Raw genomic sequence first — 20818 nt, forward strand, 5'->3', positions numbered from 1 at the left:
GGGATGGTGAGAGGAGGGATGGTGAGGGGAGGGATGGTGAGGGGAGGGATGGTGAGGGGATGAATGGTGAGGGGAGGGATGGTGAGGGGAGGGATGGTGAGGGGAGGGAAGGTGAGGGGAGGGATGGTGAGGGGATGGATAGTGGAGGGATGGTGAGGGGATGAATGGTGAGGGGAGGGATGGTGAGGGGAGGGATGGTGAGGGGAGGGATGGTGAGCGGTTGGATGGTGAGGATCAACGGTGAGGATCAATGGTGAGGATCAATGGTGAGGGGGTGGATGGGAGCCTGGCCTGCAGGGATTGGTTCAACTTAAAATGTTCCATCCAGTCTTCCTCCTTCTTCTCTCTCTCTGCTCCCTTCCTCTCTGCTCCCTCCCTCCCTGCTCCCTCCCTCCCTCCCTAAGTTTCCCCTGTATTGTGATGTGTTTGATGCAGGCACCTGTTATTGCAAAACCGATGATGGATAAAGATAGATGCACGTCACTGATAAAACCCCCTCGGTGTCACCCCCTCTGTGTCACCCCCTCAGTATCATCCCCTCAGTGTCATCCCCTCTGTGTCATCCCCTCTGTGTCACCCCCTCTGTGTCATCCCCTCGGGGTCATCCCCTCTGTGTCGCCCCCTCTGTGTCATCCCCTCGGGGTCATCCCCTCTGTGTCGCCCCCTCTGTGTCATCCCCTCGGGGTCATCCCCTCTGTGTCATCTCAGCGGTGTCACCCCCTCTGTGTCATCCCCTCGGGGCCATCCCCTCTGTGTCATCCCCAGGTCATGGACTTGTTCTTCTTCATGTTCCTGCTGAGCATCTGGGTGGTGGCGTACGGCGTGGCCAAGCAGGGCATCCTGATCCACAACGAGGGGCGGCTGGACTGGATCCTCCGGGGGGCCGTGTACGAGCCCTACCTCATCATCTTCGGCAACGTCCCCACCAACATAGACAGTGAGGAGAGCCTCCTTAAGGAACCATAATGACATAGACAGTGATGACAGCATCCTTAAGGAACCATAATGGCATAGACAGTGAGGAGAGCCTCCTTAATGAACCGTAATGACATAGACAGTGAGGAGAGCCTCCTTAAGGAACCACAATGACATAGACAGTGAGGAGAGCCTCCTTAAGGAACCATAATGACATAGACAGTGGCGAGAGCCTCCTCCAGGAACCATATTGACATAGACAGTGAGGAGAGCCTCCTTAAAGAACCAAAATGACATAGACAGTGAGGAGAGCCTCCTTAAGGAACCATAATGACAGACAGTGAGGAGAGCCTCCTCCAGGAACCATACTGACATAGACAGGGAGGAGAGCCTCCTTAAGGAACCATAATAACATAGACAGTGAGGAGAGCCTTAAGGAACCATAATGACATAGACAGTGAGAAGAGCCTTAAGGAACCATAATGACATAGACAGTGAGGAGAGCCTCCTTAAGGAACCATAATGACATAGACAGTGAGGAGAGCCTCCTTAAGGAACCATAATGACATAGACAGTGAGGAGAGCCTTCTTAAGGAACCATCATGACAGACAGTGAGGAGAGCCTCCTCCAGGAACCATAATGACATAGACAGGGAGGAGAGCCTCCTTAAGGAACCATAATTACATAGACAGTGAGGAGAGCCTTAAGGAACCACAATGACATAGACAGTGAGGAGAGCCTTAAAGGTACGGCCACACCAAAAGCGTTACCCGCGTATCACGCGTATAAAATCGGCAATTTTTCCATAGGGAACCATTGGTTTACGCGCGTATGAGACGCGTACACGCGTTAAGCCGCGAACACACCAAGCGCGTACCTCGCGTACCATGTACGCGCGTAACGCAGCTAAAATGTTGCTTGACCATTTTGTGTCAAAAATGGTCAGATACGCGCGTAACGCGCGTAGATGAGACCGCCCAAAACTCCCCCCCCCCCCCAGCCTGTGGCTGCGCTAGATTTGGAGTCCGAGGAAGGAAACCCAAACGCCGCCGTGTTTGGGTGGATGATAGAGCTTGGATCGGGTTGGATTAAATAATCTCGGATATAAATAACAATAATCGGGTTAAATAACTTCACATGGTGTGTCTGGTGTGTTTCCAGCATTCGTACTGTTGATCAGCAGAGAAATAGTCCGCTAAGACGTTGAGGTTGCTTAGCAATCAGAGACTCTGTCCATGCAAGTGAACGGAGCGTTCACTCTTCGTCATAACTATCAAACCAAACATCCTTCACATTCACCGAGCGAACCTTATGAAAGTAAAATGCACATTTCTCGCTAGAAATGTTTCCATAAACGCATTTAATGGCGTAACTATGTTACTATTTCCACCCAGAATAAAGAAAGTTGCCGGCCGTGGCTGCCATGGACAAGGCTGCGCTGGAGTCCGAGGTAGGAAACCCAAACGCCGCCGTGTTTGGGTGATAGAGTTTAGATCGGGTTAGATTAAATAATCTCGGATATAAATAACAATAATCGGCTTAAATAACTTCACATGGTGTGTCTGGTGTGTTTCCAGCATTCGTAGTGTTGATCAGCAGATATATAGTCCGCCAAGACGTTGAGGTTGCTTCGTAACCAGAGACTCTGTCCATGCTAGTGAACCGAGCGTTCCCTCTTCGTCATAACTATCACACCAAACATCCTTCACATTCACCGAGCGAACATTATGAAAGTAAAATGCACATTTCTCGCTAAAAATGTTTCCATAAAAGCATTTAATGGCGTAACTATGTTACTATTTCCACACAGAATAAAGAAAGATGTCGGCCGTATGCTTCTGTCCAAGCTCACTACTCTCTGCCAGTGACGTCGGGTCAAGCTCAACGCTGATTGGCTATTGCGGCGCGTATGAGCGTAAAAAGTTCAATTTTTTGAACTCCTCGTACGCGCGTATATATACGCGCGTATATATACGCGCCTCATACGCGCCTAAAGGTACGGCCACACCAAAAGCGTTACCCGCGTATCACGCGTATAAAATCTGCAATTTTTCCATAGGGAACCATTGGTTTACGCGCGTATGAGACGCGTACACGCGTTACACGCGTATAAGCAACATTTTACTCGCGTTAGGCGCGTATATATACGCGTGTATATATACGCGCGTACATATACGCGCGTACGAGGAGTTCAAAAAATTGAACTTTTTACGCTCATACGCGCCGCAATAGCCAATCAGCGTTGAGCTTGACCCGACGTCACTGGCAGAGAGTAGTGAGCTTGGACAGAAGCATACGGCCGACATCTTTCTTTATTCTGTGTGGAAATAGTAACATAGTTACGCCATTAAATGCTTTTATGGAAACATTTTTAGCGAGAAATGTGCATTTTACTTTCATAATGTTCGCTCGGTGAATGTGAAGGATGTTTGGTTTGATAGTTATGACGAAGAGGGAACGCTCCGTTCACTTGCATGGACAGAGTCTCTGGTTACTAAGCAACCTCAACGTCTTGGCGGACTATATATCTGCTGATCAACACTACGAATGCTGGAAACACACCAGACACACCATGTGAAGTTATTTAAGCCGATTATTGTTATTTATATCCGAGATTATTTAATCTGACCCGATCTAAACTCTATCACCCAAACACGGCGGCGTTTGGGTTTCCTACCTCGGACTCCAGCGCAGCCATGTCCATGGCAGCCACGGCCGGCAACTTTCTTTATTCTGGGTGGAAATAGTAACATAGTTACGCCATTAAATGCGTTTATGGAAACATTTCTAGCGAGAAATGTGCATTTTACTTTCATAAAGTTTGCTCGGTGAATGTGAAGGATGTTTGGTTTGATAGTTATGACGAAGAGTGAACGCTCCGTTCACTTGCATGGACAGAGTCTCTGATTGCTAAGCAACCTCAACGTCTTGGCGGACTATTTCTCTGCTGATCAACACTACGAATGCTGGAAACACACCAGACACACCATGTGAAGTTATTTAACCCGATTATTGTTATTTATATCCGAGATTATTTAATCTAACCCGATCCAAGCTCTATCATCCACCCAAACACGGCGGCGTTTGGGTTTCCTTCCTCGGACTCCTAAATCCAGCGCAGCCACAGGCTGGGGGGGGGGGGGAGTTTTGGGCGGTCTCATCTACGCGCGTTACGCGCGTATCTGACCATTTTTGACACAAAATGGTCAAGCAACATTTTAGCTGCGTTACGCGCGTACATGGTACGCGAGGTACGCGCTTGGTGTGTTCGCGGCTTAACGCGAGTAAAATGTTGCTTATACGCGTGTAACGCGTGTACGCGTCTCATACGCGCGTAAACCAATGGTTCCCTATGGAAAAATTGCCGATTTTATACGCGTGATACGCGGGTAACGCTTTTGGTGTGGCCGTACCTTTACACGCGTATAAGCAACATTTTACTCGCGTTAGGCGCGTATGAGGCGCGTATATATACGCGCGTATATATACGCGCGTACGAGGAGTTCAAAAAATTGAACTTTTTACGCTCATACGCGCCGCAATAGCCAATCAGCGTTGAGCTTGACCCGACGTCACTGGCAGAGAGTAGTGAGCTTGGACAGAAGCATACGGCCGACATCTTTCTTTATTCTGTGTGGAAATAGTAACATAGTTACGCCATTAAATGCTTTTATGTAAACATTTTTAGCGAGAAATGTGCATTTTACTTTCATAATGTTCGCTCGGTGAATGTGAAGGATGTTTGGTTTGATAGTTATGACGAAGAGGGAACGCTCCGTTCACTTGCATGGACAGAGTCTCTGGTTACTAAGCAACCTCAACGTCTTGGTGGACTATATATCTGCTGATCAACGCTACGAATGCTGGAAACACACCAGACACACCATGTGAAGTTATTTAAGCCGATTATTGTTATTTATATCCGAGATTATTTAATCTAACCCGATCTAAACTCTATCACCCAAACACGGCGGCGTTTGGGTTTCCTACCTCGGACTCCAGCGCAGCCTTGTCCATGGCAGCCACGGCCGGCAACTTTCTTTATTCTGGGTGGAAATAGTAACATAGTTACGCCATTAAATGCGTTTATGGAAACATTTCTAGCGAGAAATGTGCATTTTACTTTCATAAAGTTCGCTCGGTGAATGTGAAGGATGTTTGGTTTGATAGTTATGACGAAGAGGGAACGCTCCGTTCACTTGCATGGACAGAGTCTCTGATTGCTAAGCAACCTCAACGTCTTGGCGGACTATTTCTCTGCTGATCAACACTACGAATGCTGGAAACACACCAGACACACCATGTGAAGTTATTTAACCCGATTATTGTTATTTATATCCGAGATTATTTAATCTAACCCGATCCAAGCTCTATCATCCACCCAAACACGGCGGCGTTTGGGTTTCCTTCCTCGGACTCCTAAATCCAGCGCAGCCACAGGCTGGGGGGGGGGGGGGGGGGGGGAGTTTTGGGCAGTCTCATCTACGCGCGTTACGCGCGTATCTGACCATTTTTGACACAAAATGGTCAAGCAACATTTTAGCTGCGTTACGCGCGTACATGGTACGCGAGGTACGCGCTTGGTGTGTTCGCGGCTTAAGGAACCATAATGACATAGACAGTGAGGAGAGCCTTAAGGAACCATAATGACATAGACAGTGAGGAGAGCTTCCTTCAGGAACAATGATGACAGAGAAATCATGATTATAGTATGGTTGTGTATGTGCCCAGTATTCAGACACTCAAAAACAAAGTCAATACGCATCATACAAAGTCAAGTTGCATAGCACACATAAATATTGGATTTGCTAGAATAATCTTTTTCATCTTACTAGGCTATATTTCCTCAACAGTTGCTTTGTTATGTATATATAATTCTATAAAAGAGCTTGACTAATTAAATGTAAAAAACCCTTCTAATGAGCTGTGTATATCACCACAACACTAGTGTGTGTGTCTCCTCCTGGCAGATGCGGAGTTCGACATTGAGTCATGCACCATTGACGGCTCCAACCCCCTAAAGCCCAAGTGCCCGCTGCTGAACGACCACCAGATGCCCGCCTTCCCGCCCTGGCTCACCATCTTCATGCTCTGTGTGTACCTGTTGTTCGCCAACATCCTGCTGCTCAACCTGCTCATCGCCATCTTCAAGTGAGACCCCCGCCCCACCCGCTTTGAGGGAGAGATGTTTGGGGGGGGCAGGATGGTCTAGTGGGTAGGTCTCCCAGTGGGAAGGCTCTGAGTTGGGACCCCCAATTGATGTGGTCTCAAAGCTCAAGAGGTACATTTGATATCTGATCCCTTCATGCAGCACTATTTACATGTTGTAGAATAGAGCCATAGCTTCCTCTCTGCCTGTTTCCATGGTGTGGAACTGTTCACGACCACCTGATCTCCCTCACTTCTCATCAATGGGCTGCTCCACATCCCTCCCATGGCCTTGGTTCTGTCCCGGCATTAACACAAACCAAAACCTAAATGAGACCCTTTAAACGGACCCAACCTTTGGGCCTTCTATCCCAGGAGTTTGACTGCTTTTGAGAACAAGCTTTCGCCATAAGGTGCGTTCAGAGTGTGTTCCATCAGGTTCCGCTCCTCACCCAAGACTAGTCTCTCATGTTTTCTCAGGTGGGACATAATTAAAGCCTCCCCTCTACCAGCCTCTGAGGGCTGGTTCCTGTCCTGACTCCCTGTAGCCCGACTGACCTACGTTTGCCCTTCAAAGGCACATGGTCATACTCACCTGATGACCCAGTACGCCATTCAGTGGGAATATGATTGCCACTGTTGCCATTGTCCTACTAACTATCTCTGGACCGGCTAACCTCTGTCTTCTGGAGGTTAATAAAGTTGTCAGTGGGCCAGAAATGACCTGATGGTCATCAGTCCCTTAACGCCTTGGGCAAGACTGAGCGCAGCGAAGTCTGGCTCTTCAAGTCCACTGGCCCAGTGGAACTGCTAATCCGAATGCCTCGTGTCAGAGGTCAGGTCATCCTGATCATGGTCCTGATTCAGCCGCTGGAATGTTAGGAGCCCCTTTCACCATCTGACCTCTGACTCCCTCATGCAAAGCCTGGAAGGAGGAACTGGCCATTCTCCCTAGAGTAACAATGCCCTCCATGCTACACCTCTGTCAGCTCCTTCTGCCGGACATACCCTCCTTTGGTCTGATTCAACCAATGTACTTGGTTGGTTGCAGGCAGATTCCAGCCACTTTAAGGTCTTTGGTGATCCCAGAGTGTCCGAGATTCAAGATCTTTCTCAATGCCAAGCCTGGAGGTATGTAAATACAGTCAACCACCCAGTTGATCTCCATATGATGGGCAAACTCTTGTATATATCCAGCAGTCTAACCGGTGGAAGCCAACAACTGTAATTAATTGAATAACCTTCTGACGCCTGGCGCCAAGCCCCAAGAAGGAGGAAGCCACTTGAGATGAGTGCAAATTCCTCCAGGTGTCAGGGGCGGCTGTGGAATAGAGCCCTACTATCAGCAACCTTTCTTTGTCCATGGTGTAGGCCATGACCTCTCTCCCTCCTAACCCATGGTGTACTCTGCCCATATCCTGCCCACTGCCTTTGTCCTGTCTGGCAGCAACACAAACCCCACGTGAGGACCCTCCGCCCCTGGGATTCACATACAAACACATGGTTGTGCCTGATAAAAACACATCACTGCCCAGCCCAATCCCCTCCTGTTGCTGTGCTTTGGGTGCATAGTGGCAATAAATGTCAAAGAAAGAAACCTCAGTGGTCCATCCTCTTATCGATGGGGATGCCCAATTTGCTATGAACCAATCCTAAAGTGGGAGTCTACACATAGCGATGACAGCATTCACAAGTTATGTCATATATTTATAATATATAGTAATTTATTCATTATATTTATCATACTGTGTATTTAATTGGCTCTATATGTTCTTCGATTGGATCCAATTCAATACCCAGCAGCAGTCTCTAACTCAGATATCATAGTTTTCTTGAGTGAGAACTTGAGTGTGTGTAAACAAGCATGGATTAAATAAGCATGATGCTGAAAGTAGATGAACAACACAATCCCATTGACACAACATTGGTCTCCTCCTCCCCCCAGCTACACCTTTCAGGTGGTGCACGACAATACGGACAGCATCTGGAAGTTCCAGCGGTACGAGCTGATCAAGGAGTACCACACCCGCCCTGCTGCCCCCCCGCCCCTCATCCTCTTCTCCCACCTCTACCTCCTTATCCGTCAGGCTCTGCTATGCAGGCCGGCGCACAAGAGCAGTGAATTCAGTAGGTCAACGCAAGTATTGGTTCTGATTATAACACATGTTGTATGCCTTTATAGAGATTGGGACTGACAGGGAGGGGGTTAAAAGAGAGAGGTTATGATCTGATGGCTCGAAAGTGGGTTGAATTTATTGTAATTTTCCAAAAAGATTTTGTGTAAAATGTATGCCAGCTCTGAAAGGATTGGTCAACCTGGACACTGTTAACCAATCAGTGTGGGTGTAAATGACTAATGCGGACCACGACAGCTGGGTTCGATCCCTGATGTCCCCAAACTTTCTGTAGCCATCCTTGAGTGAAATGCCTAACCCTGATTCAATGACATTGTAATGGTCATTTCGTTTTCTTATGATTTTGATATGTACTGTATACAATGCTATTGAGTCTTTCAGCAGACCCTTTCATCCATTTACAGTCAACACAGGTACAGTCAATACGGAGCAGACCAGGGTTAGACTTTGAATCAAGAACGCTTCCAGGTAGCTTAGAGGCAGGATCAAAACCACTAGATCTGGGCTGGGAGTCCAACACCGTCAACCGATGAGTACTGGTAATTGAGTCAAGCATGTATCCCTGATGTTCTGAACCATTCTGTCCCCCTGGGGCTCCTCCCTCAGAGGTGGAGCTTCTGCAGGCCGAGGAGGAGGAGCTGCTGTCCTGGGAGGCTCTGATGAAGGACAACTACCTGCTGTCCACACGACAGGAGCAGAGCCAGAGCATTGAGCGACGCATCAATGACACCGCCCAGAAGTAACCCACCCCCCTGGCCAGGTCTTCATGACCTGAGCAGATACACTGACAATAACCTGATGTTGTTTGGAAGCAGACTCAGTGATGTTAAAGACGGAGAGGTACTTGAGCTCTGGTGTCTCCCCAGGGTCAGCACCCTGGCAGAGGGACTGGAACAGGACAGCAGCGCTGCTGCTGTGGCCAAACACCTGGCCCGGCTTGAGGAGCAGGTGGGAATCTGATTTAGTGATGCATTGTTGTGTTATTTCCGGGCACTTTATCTTTGTTGATTGACAAAGTGAACACTTTATGCACAGAATACACATCTTTTTCACCTTGGGTCTATAAGGTATCAGGGTAAATAATTGAAATGTGTGCATCCTCGTCATTCATCTGAGCTCAGTCAGGTATGTTGGTGTGTAATTAAGCATGCCTAGTAAAGCAGAGAAGCAGTAAATGCAGAGCCTGTATCATGTAAACCCCTTCCTCCCTGTCTCCTTCAGGTCTCCCAGTCGAGCAAGGCTCTGCAGTGGATCATGGACAGTCTCCAAACCCAGGGCCTCCACGCTGGAGAGGAACCGCCTCAACTCAGTCAGTCACTTCCACTGGCTTTCTGTTCTCTGTGATTCTATGATTGTTTCCATAAAGGAGAGGCTTTTTCCAAAGTAAATCTGTCTGTGAATGCACACACAGACACAGGTAATGCAAGGGTGTAGGGCATCTAGCTCATGGATGCTTGGGAACATCGGGGCATCAAACCCAGAACCTTTCCGCTGTGACAACAAATTACATAGCCATCATGCTTGCCGTTCAAACCAGATTTGGTCAAGGGTTATTACAATTAGTTAGAACTGGCTTAGCCATCCGTCGGCTGTTAGTGAGTGAAGTGTGATTTCAAAACATCCAACTTGCCTTCTCAGTCGAGGAGAATGGAAGAGAGGGTGGAGGCAGAGAGGAATGGGAGGTCAATTTAGTTTAGTTAAAAAATCTTCCTCTCTTCTGCTCTTTTCGGCACTCTCTCTTTAGAATTCTGTCACTCTAAGGAAGATTGTACCTACAGTACATTGTAACAAAAGTTTATTCTATTAAATTTTCTGTACATAGATGAAAGAACTGTCTTTTTAGCCGTTATTTTATAATTAGTATCTTCTCATGTTTGATCTGCAATGTGTCCTTTACTCATTGCTGCTCGTCTCACCTCCCATCCCGTCTCTCTTAGCAGCGGAGAGTGAGCCTCCAGGAGCCGGCTCGGGAGAAGGGGAGCGAGAAGAGGCCGGCTTCCACGTCAAAGCCCGGCTCTTCAGCTACCCCGGGGCCAAGGGTCCCCGCTTCCCCGTGCCTGAGGAGATGGTCCCATGGGAGGTGACCGCCACCTTCCTCATCATCATGGTCATCAGCAACGCTGAGGTTCCCTGAGCTAACGGTGACCTCTTGTCTGTCCAGGTGACCTTTGGATCCTACGACCCTCCGACATACGACCCGGAGGAGAGCGAGGACTGCCTTGATGGGTACGCTGGTCTTTAACTCCTCCTCCTCTGGGGTCAGGACACATTTCCTGTTCCTCCACTTCAAAAAATAAATAACGTTATTTTAATGATTGTATGAATGAGGTTATATGTGCATAGAATATGAAACAATGCTTGGTTGATATTTGAATGAACATAGCAGATTAAATTATGCATATTCAGTTTTGAAGATACATGCTTACGTTTCACCTTGTTCGTTATAATCTCTCGTCCAATCCACATGCTTCTCTCAGATCCCACAGGAAAGCCTTAGAAAAACACAGGTACGAGTCTAGAGCTCAGGCACCATGCATTAGAGCATCATTACTGACAATCTTACAGAATTGATCTCTAATGTCCTGTTCCTGTTCCTCCCTGACCCGCTGAGCAGGAACCCTGGAGGGAGGACCGGCCTCATTGGCAGGGGGGCCCTCCCCCAGCTGGGGGCCAACCCGGTGCTGGAGCTGGTTCTGACCCGGTAGGCCCCCCGCTCAAACCTCTGGACACATCCTCTCTCAAGGACAATTGGTTAATAATATATTTGTTTTAGTTGGAGAAACCAGGACCGATCAGCCTTAGAGTTCCTGGCTGTCTGGGACCAGTTCCAGGAGAGCTGGGCTCTACCTGGGGTGAGTTCCTAAACATGGTAGTCTAGTTCTCCTCATGTCTGTAGGGTAGGGCTCTTACTGGGGTGATTTCCAAAACCTGAAGGTTTTTTCCTCACATCTCATCTGTTTGGCTCCAACTCGGCTCAGTTCCAACAGAGGATGTTCAGTTCCCATCTTCTCCTCTAGGGGCCTGTGCAGTCAGAAAACCACCTGCCAGCGGCTCTTGAGAAGATGATGGGGAAGCAGCTCTACCAGTACATACAGGAGAAGGTAGAGGAGGGAACTAAGGTGAGCGGCTAGGAATGTGCTAGGGTATATCCACATTGAGCTGAGCTCAACCTGACCTGCTCTACCCGTGTCTTACTTGATAATACCTATTACTGAAAGCTAATTTGCTACACAGGAGTTTTGATCTATCTGCGAGGAGATCTCTGAGGGGACCATGTTTTATCCTGAATTGTTCAATTGTCTCTGGATCTCCACACTGTTCTACATACGTTTATTTAAACATGACCGTCTGTATATATTCATAAATCAAGTACGTGTCTGGGATTGTATCATATGTAATCAGAAGTTGTACTGCTCTCTGCCAGGTGTTTGAAGGCTATGTAGATGATGCCAGGAACACAGACAACTCCTGGGTGGAAGTGACCGTCCTGGCCCTTGAACTGGACAGAACCGGCCCTCTGATGACCAGCATCAACCTCATGGTGAGCAACCCCGTGCTAAACTGATAAAATGGACCATACCTTTTCGATACTAAAATATAAACAAATATCTTTTGAATGCTGTATAGTGTGATTAAAACTGATTTGATACCTATCAAACATTGTAAAGTTTTTTCAGGTAACTGATTATTTTGTTATCGTTCTTATTCAGTTTGATTGTCATTTGGTGGTGGCTTGTTATCCAAAGCATCCAAGTTCAAACAGGGGTGGTCCCAGTGGGAATCAAACCACTAACCTAGGTAGTTATTGTAAATGCCATGCTCTACTAGCCCAGTTGTATTTAAACAATGATAAAGGATTAAGATAGGCAGGAAAGGCTTTGGACAACGGATACCACTGGACCCCTTAGCCCAACCTGGTCTCACAGGAATCCGTGAAATGATCACGGACGCTTAACTCAAGTCAAAATACGTGGAATCCTCAAGGAAATACGCCAATTTCCGTGAGGCCACCACGGATTTTGCTCCAATGCAAGTTGATGACACTCATATTCCGTGGCACACACTCAGATCCCCGTTTCAGTGAACGAGTCGACCACGGGCGCTTAACTCAAAATCCGTGGTGGCCTCACGGAATCAGTTAAATTGTCTGTGATATGCCAACGGAATTTGCTCGAATGCAAGTTAATGACACTCATATTCCATGGCACACACACACAGATCCCCATCTCAACGACCGAGTCAACCTGGTCTCACAGGGATCCGTGAAATGACCATAGCCTATATATATATATATATATATATATATATATGAATGAAATTCATATTGACAGTATGGCATTATATCCCTGTTCTCGCCCATGCACCCATCTTGAATTTAATAGACCATTTTCGTTGCTTCGAGGATGTCTGGTGGTCTCCGTATGTAATCAATAAATAAATAAACATCTATTTATAACGAAATAAATATCTATAAATAAGTATGTGTATTTATGTATATATATATAATATATATATAAATATATATATATATATATATATATATATATATATATATATATATATATATACACATACATATTTATACATAGGCCTATATATTTATTTATTTTGTTGCTTCGAGGAGGTCTGATGGGCTCCCTATATAATAAATAAATAAGTATGTACTGTATATATACCTATTTACATCCATACATATTTATGTATATTTATTTATTATATACGGAGACCACCAGACCACCTCTAAGCAACGAAAGTGGTCTATTAAATTCAAGAAGGGCCGGCGAGAATAGGGATATAGTGCCAGACCGTCAATATGAATTTCGTGCATAGAATTTCCGAGAGGATGGTACATGGTCAATGTAATGATAACGGCAACAAAATAAAGGCTAGGCCTACATGGTTATAATAATTTAAATAGAATTAACTTATAAAGCGCATAACAGACAACGAGACAATCTAGTTGTGGGCCAGCAGAGGCTGCATTTTAACCGAATTTGGCCTTTAACCTTATACATATAATAGTCTAACTCTATGGGCCCTATTTTAACGGTCTGAAACGCAAGTGGGAAGCGCAAAGCGCAAGTAGCTTTGTGGGCGGTTCTACGGCGCTATCGCTATTTTACAGGCGGATAAATTGTCAGGATCCTCGCATGGACTGTTGTTTTTGTCTCCCCCTACCTGTTGGAGTGTGATTGTTCTGGACTTTGTTTATGTTTGGAGCCATGTGTTGGGCATGTGTCCGGGGTGACACCCATGTCCTTATTTGGGCGACTTCCTGCCTTTTGTTTGTGCCCTCCATTTTCTCTGTCCACCTGTCCCTCATTTTGTATTGATTGGTGGAGTATTTAAACGCTGCCCTTTCTGCTCGCTTTGTCAGATCGTCACGTTAGGTACTGTTTGCTACCCGACTGCCACGTGAGTGCGACTAGCGTGAAGCTCTTTAAAGAGAGACAATAGTTTCTGTTCTTCCCGGTTTTGAACCCTGCCTGTTTGGATTAAGCCTTCTGCCTATCAGTTTTTGGATCTCCTGCCTGTAGCTGTCCGTCAGTATCTGTCTGCCTGCCTGCCCGTTTACGAAGCCTGCCTGTACCTGGAATCTGATTTGCCCGCTGGACTGTATGGAAATAAACCCTTTTTGATCTGCTATTGATTCCCGTTCTGTGTCGTGACAGTACGATCTGACCAAGATGGAATCAGCAGATCTGGATCAGGTGAAAGCTGTGCTGGAGAGGCAAGGAGCGCTTCTCGGTCGACATCAAGCCCAGCTTCAGACAGTTGAAGATTCTCTGGGGGCCATCGCAACCAGCATCACAGACTTGGCGGCCCAGCTGCAGCAGGTCCAACTGGCCCTGGTGCGGCCACCCCAGCCTCAACTGGCGACACCGCCCGACCCCCCCGGTCCACCTGGTAACCTGTTCCGAGAGCCCCGTCTGCCAGCTCCTGCACTTTATGCCGGGGAACCTGGAACCTGCAGATCGTTCCTTTCACAATGTTCGCTGGTGTTCCAGCTGCAGCCTGCCACCTTTCCGTCGGATCGGTCCCGGGTTGCTTATGTCATTACCCTCCTGGCGGGCCGTGCAAGAGAGTGGGGAACTGCGGTTTGGGACTCCAACTCCCCAGTCTGTCTCAGCTATCAGGCATTCATTGATGAGATGAAGAAGGTCTTTGATCGCTCAGTGCACGGGAGAGAGGCCGCCCGAGCGATGTTGCAGATCCGTCAAGGCAGGAGGTCTGCTTCTGACTATGCAATAGACTTCCGCACCCTCGCCACCACCAGTGGATGGAATCCAGAGGCCCAGTATGATGCCTTCCTCTATGGACTCTCTGAGGCCATCAAGGATGAGGTCGCCACCCGTGAGCTGCCTTCCACCTTTGATGACCTCGTTGAGCTTGCCATCCGAGTGGACAAACGCCTGAAGCAGCGCACCGGGGAGCGAGAGTTCCGCCCTCCTCCGAGGTCACCCGCCTCGGAGGCCCCTCTCCCGTTCCTGCCAGCGCCGGCTTACCCCAGCCAACCAGAGCCCATGCAAGTGGACCGTACCCATCTGTCCCCAGCCGAGAGACAGAGAAGAAGGGACACCAATTCTTGCATGTATTGTGGTAAACCGGGCCATTACTCCGCCCAATGCCCGGCAAAAGGCAACGCTCACCCGTAGAAGGGGGATTACTGGTGAGCGTCACTCCTCTTCATCCCTCTTCTACCATCCGTACCCTTGTCCCTGCCACGCTCTTTACAGGAGCTCATTCCCACCCCGTGTCTGCACTTATTGACTCGGGAGCTGATGGCAATTTCATGAACACCTCCCTGGTCTCTGAGCTACACCTCGTCCCAGCCCAGCTGAAGACGCCTCTGGAGGCAAGAGCACTAACCGGAGCAAGGTTCTCCCAGATAACCCATGTCACGCCCCCGGTGAGTCTGCTCATTTCTGGCAATCATCAAGAGAACCTAGTGTTCCATATGTTAGACTCACCAACTGCTCCCATCGTCCTCGGCCGGCCCTGGCTGGTAAAGCACAATCCACACATTGATTGGGCTAATAACACCATCCTAGGCTGGAGCACATTCTGCCTGAATAACTGTCTTAAGAATGCCCTTACCCCCCCGCCTGCAGTCTCACCAGCCACAGATGATTCCATGGATCTGTCTGAAGTACCACCTGAGTACCTGGATCTCAAGGCTGTGTTCAGTAAAGCCCGTGCAACCTCCCTGCCACCGCACCGACCCTATGACCTGGCCATCGAGCTTCTACCTAGTACGTCACCTCCTAGGGGTCGTCTCTATTCCTTGTCTTCTCCCGAAACCGCAGCTATGAACAAGTACATCTGTGAGTTACTAGCTGCCGGTATTATCCGCCCCTCTTCCTCGCCCGCTGGTGCCGGGTTTTTCTTCGTAGGGAAGAAGGACGGCACCCTGCGTCCTTGTATAGACTATAGGGGCCTAAACAACATCACTGTGAAGAACCGCTACCCTCTGCCTTTGATGTCCTCAGCTTTTGAGTTGTTGCAGGGGGCCAAGATTTTCAGCAAGTTGGATCTCCGCAGTGCTTACCATCTGGTCCGATTAAGGGAGGGGGATGAATGGAAGACTGCATTTAATACTCCTTCAGGTCACTATGAGTATTTAGTCATGCCTTTTGGTCTCTCCAACTGCCCGGCTGTGTTCCAGGGTATGATTAATGATGTCCTGAGGGATATGCTTAACAAGTTTGTTTTTGTTTACATAGATGACATTTTAATTTTTTCTCCGTCGGTTTCCCAGCACTCCCAACATGTCCGTAGTGTCCTGCAGCGCCTTTTGGAGAACCAACTGTTCGTTAAAGCGGAGAAATGTGAATTTCACAAAGAGACTGTTTCCTTCCTGGGGTATGTCATCACAGCTGGAGGGGTCCAGATGGATGGTCCGAAGGTAAAAGCAGTCACCGACTGGGAACGTCCAACATCTAGGCGGGAACTACAAAGATTCCTGGGATTTGCTAACTTCTACCGGCGGTTCATCCGCAACTACGGTTCTCTGGCTGCTCCCCTAACCGCTCTAACCTCCTCCAGGGTGAAGTTCACTTGGTCACCAGCTGCCGAGGCAGCGTTCAATGACCTGAAGAGTCGCTTCACATCGGCCCCGATCTTGAGCCAACCCGACCCTGACCGTCAGTTTATTGTTGAGGTGGATGCCTAAGACGTTGGGGTGGGGGCTATTCTTTCTCAGAAGTCTGGGGCAGATCAGAAGGTCCACCCCTGTGCATTCTACTCCCACAAACTCACTCCCACTGAGCGCAATTATGACATTGGCGACAGAGAGCTATTGGCAGTAAAATTGGCCCTAGAGGAGTGGCGTCATTGGCTGGAGGGAGCTAAGGAGCCATTTTTAGTTTGGACGGATCATAAGAATCTGGAGTATCTACGTTCGGCTAAACGCTTAAATCCCAGGCAATCTCGTTGGTCTCTGTTTTTCACCCGTTTTGACTTTTGTCTGTCCTTCCGACCAGGATCCAAGAATGGTAAACCGGATGCCCTGTCTCGTCAGTTCCCAGATTCGGATCCTGCTCCTGCACCTAGCACCGTCCTGTCCCCACAGTGCCTCATAGGAGCTGCTAGATGGGATATTGAGACCATTGTCCGCACAGCCCTGTCTGGTGAGTCCGGCCCCAGCACTTGCCCTCCTAACTGTCTTTTTGTACCACAATCCGTCCGCTCCCAGGTCCTGCAATGGGGTCACTCATCCAAACTGGCCTGTCACCCGGGTGTCAGACGTACCACTGCGTTAATCAAGCAACGCTTCTGGTGGCCTGCTATGGAGTGGAGTGTGCGTGAGTTTGTGGAAGCCTGTTCTGTATGTGCCCAGAATAAACCATCAAACCTACCACCTGCTGGCTTTCTACAACCCCTACCAGTACCCAGGAGACCCTGGTCCCACATTGCCCCGGACTTTGTCACTGGTTTGCCTCCTTCTCACGGTAACACTACAATCCTCACTATCGTGGATCGCTTTTCCAAATCTGTGCACTTGGTCCCCTTACCCAAGTTACCCTCTGCCAAGGTGACAGCGGACTTACTCGTGCAGCATGTCTTCAGGCTACACGGGCTCCCTGTGGATGTGGTCTCAGACAGAGGTCCCCAGTTCACCTCTAATTTTTGGCGTGCTTTTTGCAACCTTCTCGGTGCTAAGGTCAGTCTGTCCTCAGGCTTTCATCCCCAGTCAAATGGCCAGTCGGAGCGAGCCAACCAGCAGATGGAGACAGCGTTGCGGTGCCTGACGTCACAGGACCCTACAGCCTGGAGTCTTCAGCTGCCATGGGTGGAGTACTCCATGAACTCCTTGCCATCTGCGTCTACTGGTCTGTCTCCGTTCCAGTGCTGCCTCGGCTACCAGCCTCCATTGTTCCCGACCCAGGAGGAGGAGGTTGGGGTTCCCTCAGCACAGACATTCATCCGACGCTGTCGCAGAACGTGGAGGCGGACCCGGGCCGCCATTCTTCGCTCGCAGACCAGAATGAGGAGTCAGGCAGACCGTCGCCGCATCAAGGCTCCCCACTACACCCAGGGGCAGCGGGTGTGGCTTTCCACGCATGACCTTCCTCTGAAGGTGACTTCCCCAAAATTGAACCCACGCTTCATCGGCCCCTACACCATCTCCCAGGTGGTCAACCCCTCTGCGGTTCGCTTGAACCTCCCTCCTGCCCTCCGCCGCATCCACCCCACCTTCCATGTGTCCCGTGTCAAGCCCTTCCGGTGTTGCCGTCCGGGTTCCAACTCCGGCCCCAAACCCCCACCACCCCCCAGACTCGTTGATGGGTCTGAGGTTTACACAGTTCGCCGCTTGCTCGACGTCCGCCGTTGGGGTCGGGGCCACCAGTATCTGGTGGACTGGGAGGGCTACGGCCCCGAGGAGAGGAGCTGGGTCCCTGCCCGGAACATTGTTGACCCCTCGCTCATCGAAGACTTTCACCGTCAGCATCCCGCTCCTACCTCGGTCAACGCCAGGAGGCGTTGGTAGAGGAGGGGGTACTGTCAGGATCCTCGCATGGACTGTTGTTTTTGTCTCCCCCTACCTGTTGGAGTGTGATTGTTCTGGACTTTGTTTATGTTTGGAGCCATGTGTTGGTCATGTGTCCGGGGTGACACCCATGTCCTTATTTGGGCGACTTCCTGCCTTTTGTTTGTGCCCTCCATTTTCTCTGTCCACCTGTCCCTCATTTTGTATTGATTGGTGGAGTATTTAAACGCTGCCCTTTCTGCTCGCTTTGTCAGATCGTCACGTTAGGTACTGTTTGCTACCCGACTGCCACGTGAGTGCGACTAGCGTGAAGCTCTTTAAAGAGAGACAATAGTTTCTGTTCTTCCCGGTTTTGAACCCTGCCTGTTTGGATTAAGCCTTCTGCCTATCAGTTTTTGGATCTCCTGCCTGTAGCTGTCCGTCAGTATCTGTCTGCCTGCCTGCCCGTTTACGAACCCTGCCTGTACCTGGAATCTGATTTGCCCGCTGGACTGTATGGAAATAAACCCTTTTTGATCTGCTATTGATTCCCGTTCTGTGTCGTGACATAAATGGTGGTCTGAAGCAGCCTAGTTACCCGTAGGTGTGGTTTGGGCGTAACGTCCAACAAACCAATGAGAGTGCCAGCTCCCATCCCCTTTAAGAGCCATGAGCGCATTTGAATCGGACGAGTTGATATTTTGACAGCGCGTCTGCAGTCTCCGATGAGACAGATGCACATGAATTTCAAACTGCAAATGGCTCAGCTTATTGCCAAATAATATGGCCTAATTCACACATGGAATAAAGGGTTTTCTTCCACAACTTCAGAAATAATTCAGAGTCCTCAAATACATTTCGGCAAAGAAAACGTATATGATATAACATATGATATGCGGTAACTGTGGTTCTATTTAATGATATACGCAATACATTATAAACATTGTTTCTTATCAGTATTGTATGCTATCCTAATATGCATGTGTCCCCGCGGTAATAGACATTGCCATTGATTGTATTATGCGTTACGTGTTTAGTTTGCGTGTGTTTAAACAGAGCACACACGCGCGCCCGCATTCATTCATTCTTTTTAACACTCACTCGCAGTAAAACAATGTTTTTCACGATCAAATACTCATCAATCCTAAAAGTTATGGGCATGTAGGCCTACACGATGTCTCTGTCAAGAAAATATGTGTTTGCTGTACGGTGTTTGCAGATGCATTGATTTAAAAGTACAACTTATTACCGCTGCATCAGCTGTTCTTTCCCAAATAATTTACCAAGAATGTGCGGCTAGGTAGATGGGAGAAGCAAAGTGTATGCACGAGGTGCACAAGCAATCCGTATGCATCGCATGCGCATGTATGCATGCGCCCTTAAAATAGCATCTGAACAACGCGCCACTGACTTTAAACCAAGTATTTCCTGGTCAGTAGCGCAATGGTATTCAGAAACGGCAAAATACCGTTTGCGCCGGAACACGCCTCCTCCTTCCGCCGAACCGCCCCTTGGGGCGCATGATCAATCCCTAATTTACCGGCGAGTGGCGGTGGTGGGAAAAGAATGCTCTGCGCCAGTTGTAAACTAGCAACGACACATGTGCCAGTGACTAAGTCACTTGCGCCGGATGCAAGATAGGGCCCTATATTTCAAATGTATGATGTGCTGTAGGCCTACGTATAGGATAGTTTTTTATATTATAAATATTTAAATATTGTCATACCTGAACCACATTCCCCATAGAAAAAGCACACGTGTTACTTGCTGTTACAACCCTCTTCGTTGATTGGATTGGTGGAAGTGGATTGTCTATTGTCAGATACAGATCTTGTTATAACGATAATAGCTACATGGTCTACTTATAATATTATAACTAAATAATTGTATATTTATTTATATATAATGTATATTTTTATATTTAATTGATTCAATATTAAACCAATGCATTTCGGGAGATTATTTTCGACTTCAGAAGGGGGGGGGGGGCTGCGCAGGATTCGTCAAACCAACAATCCGGTTTATCCGATTTTTGAGCAGACACCCTCAGAAACTGAAACTAACCACGTTCCTTAAACCCAGTCTCACACCTGATTGCAGCAAAACTGCTCACAGCGGAAAACACATTACAATAACGGCTCTAAACATGTGACACACCTACATTTTTTTGGCCTATTCTTTTCAATTGGCCTGACTGTCATGGTTGCTATGGTGGTTGCCATTGACCCCCCCCATATCTTTCAATTTTTACACAGTTTAGACTTGTAATTAATAAGTTACTTTTGAAATCAACTCATCATTTTTTTAATCACTGTCTGGTGGCCAGTTACGTCACTCTGAGAGATACGCACGGACATATTTGGTAGTGAAACAGCCTATAACCTATTTGTGAAAGCAAAACATCAAGCTAATTGATTGAACGAGGCAGGGTTATTTGAAATAATTCATTAAGAATATCATGTGTGAGAGGTCATTCCTCCCCCTGAGTGTGTATTGACTATTTCTGGTGATTGAAATGCTCATTGCAAGCTTCCTATTTATGTCTAGTGTACCCCTACTGTCCACAAGCACACTCCCCCTCCACATATGGATATGGAGAATTGTTGCCATGCCCCAGTGGTGGTGGTGTCATATCTATGAAAGAGGGTA

At 48.1% G+C, this 20818-nt stretch overlaps 1 protein-coding gene across 1 annotated transcript in view; it reads left to right on the forward strand.

Moving 5' to 3' along the window:
- Positions 1-20818, forward strand: part of trpm2 (transient receptor potential cation channel, subfamily M, member 2) — a 93610-nt gene that overhangs the window by 52334 nt on the left and 20458 nt on the right. The window contains exons 19-31 of the mRNA XM_030342818.1: positions 766-937; positions 5887-6067; positions 8010-8191; positions 8806-8938; positions 9066-9147; positions 9421-9508; positions 10137-10279; positions 10361-10425; positions 10677-10706; positions 10814-10900; positions 10973-11051; positions 11217-11318; positions 11624-11740. Of these exons, the coding sequence (XP_030198678.1) occupies positions 766-937; positions 5887-6067; positions 8010-8191; positions 8806-8938; positions 9066-9147; positions 9421-9508; positions 10137-10279; positions 10361-10425; positions 10677-10706; positions 10814-10900; positions 10973-11051; positions 11217-11318; positions 11624-11740 (1461 nt within the window). The remainder of the gene's footprint in view (positions 1-765; positions 938-5886; positions 6068-8009; positions 8192-8805; positions 8939-9065; positions 9148-9420; positions 9509-10136; positions 10280-10360; positions 10426-10676; positions 10707-10813; positions 10901-10972; positions 11052-11216; positions 11319-11623; positions 11741-20818) is intronic.

This window comes from Gadus morhua, chromosome 20, assembly GCF_902167405.1.
Source record: "Gadus morhua chromosome 20, gadMor3.0, whole genome shotgun sequence".
In the NCBI taxonomy this organism is placed as follows: Eukaryota; Metazoa; Chordata; class Actinopteri; order Gadiformes; family Gadidae; genus Gadus; species Gadus morhua.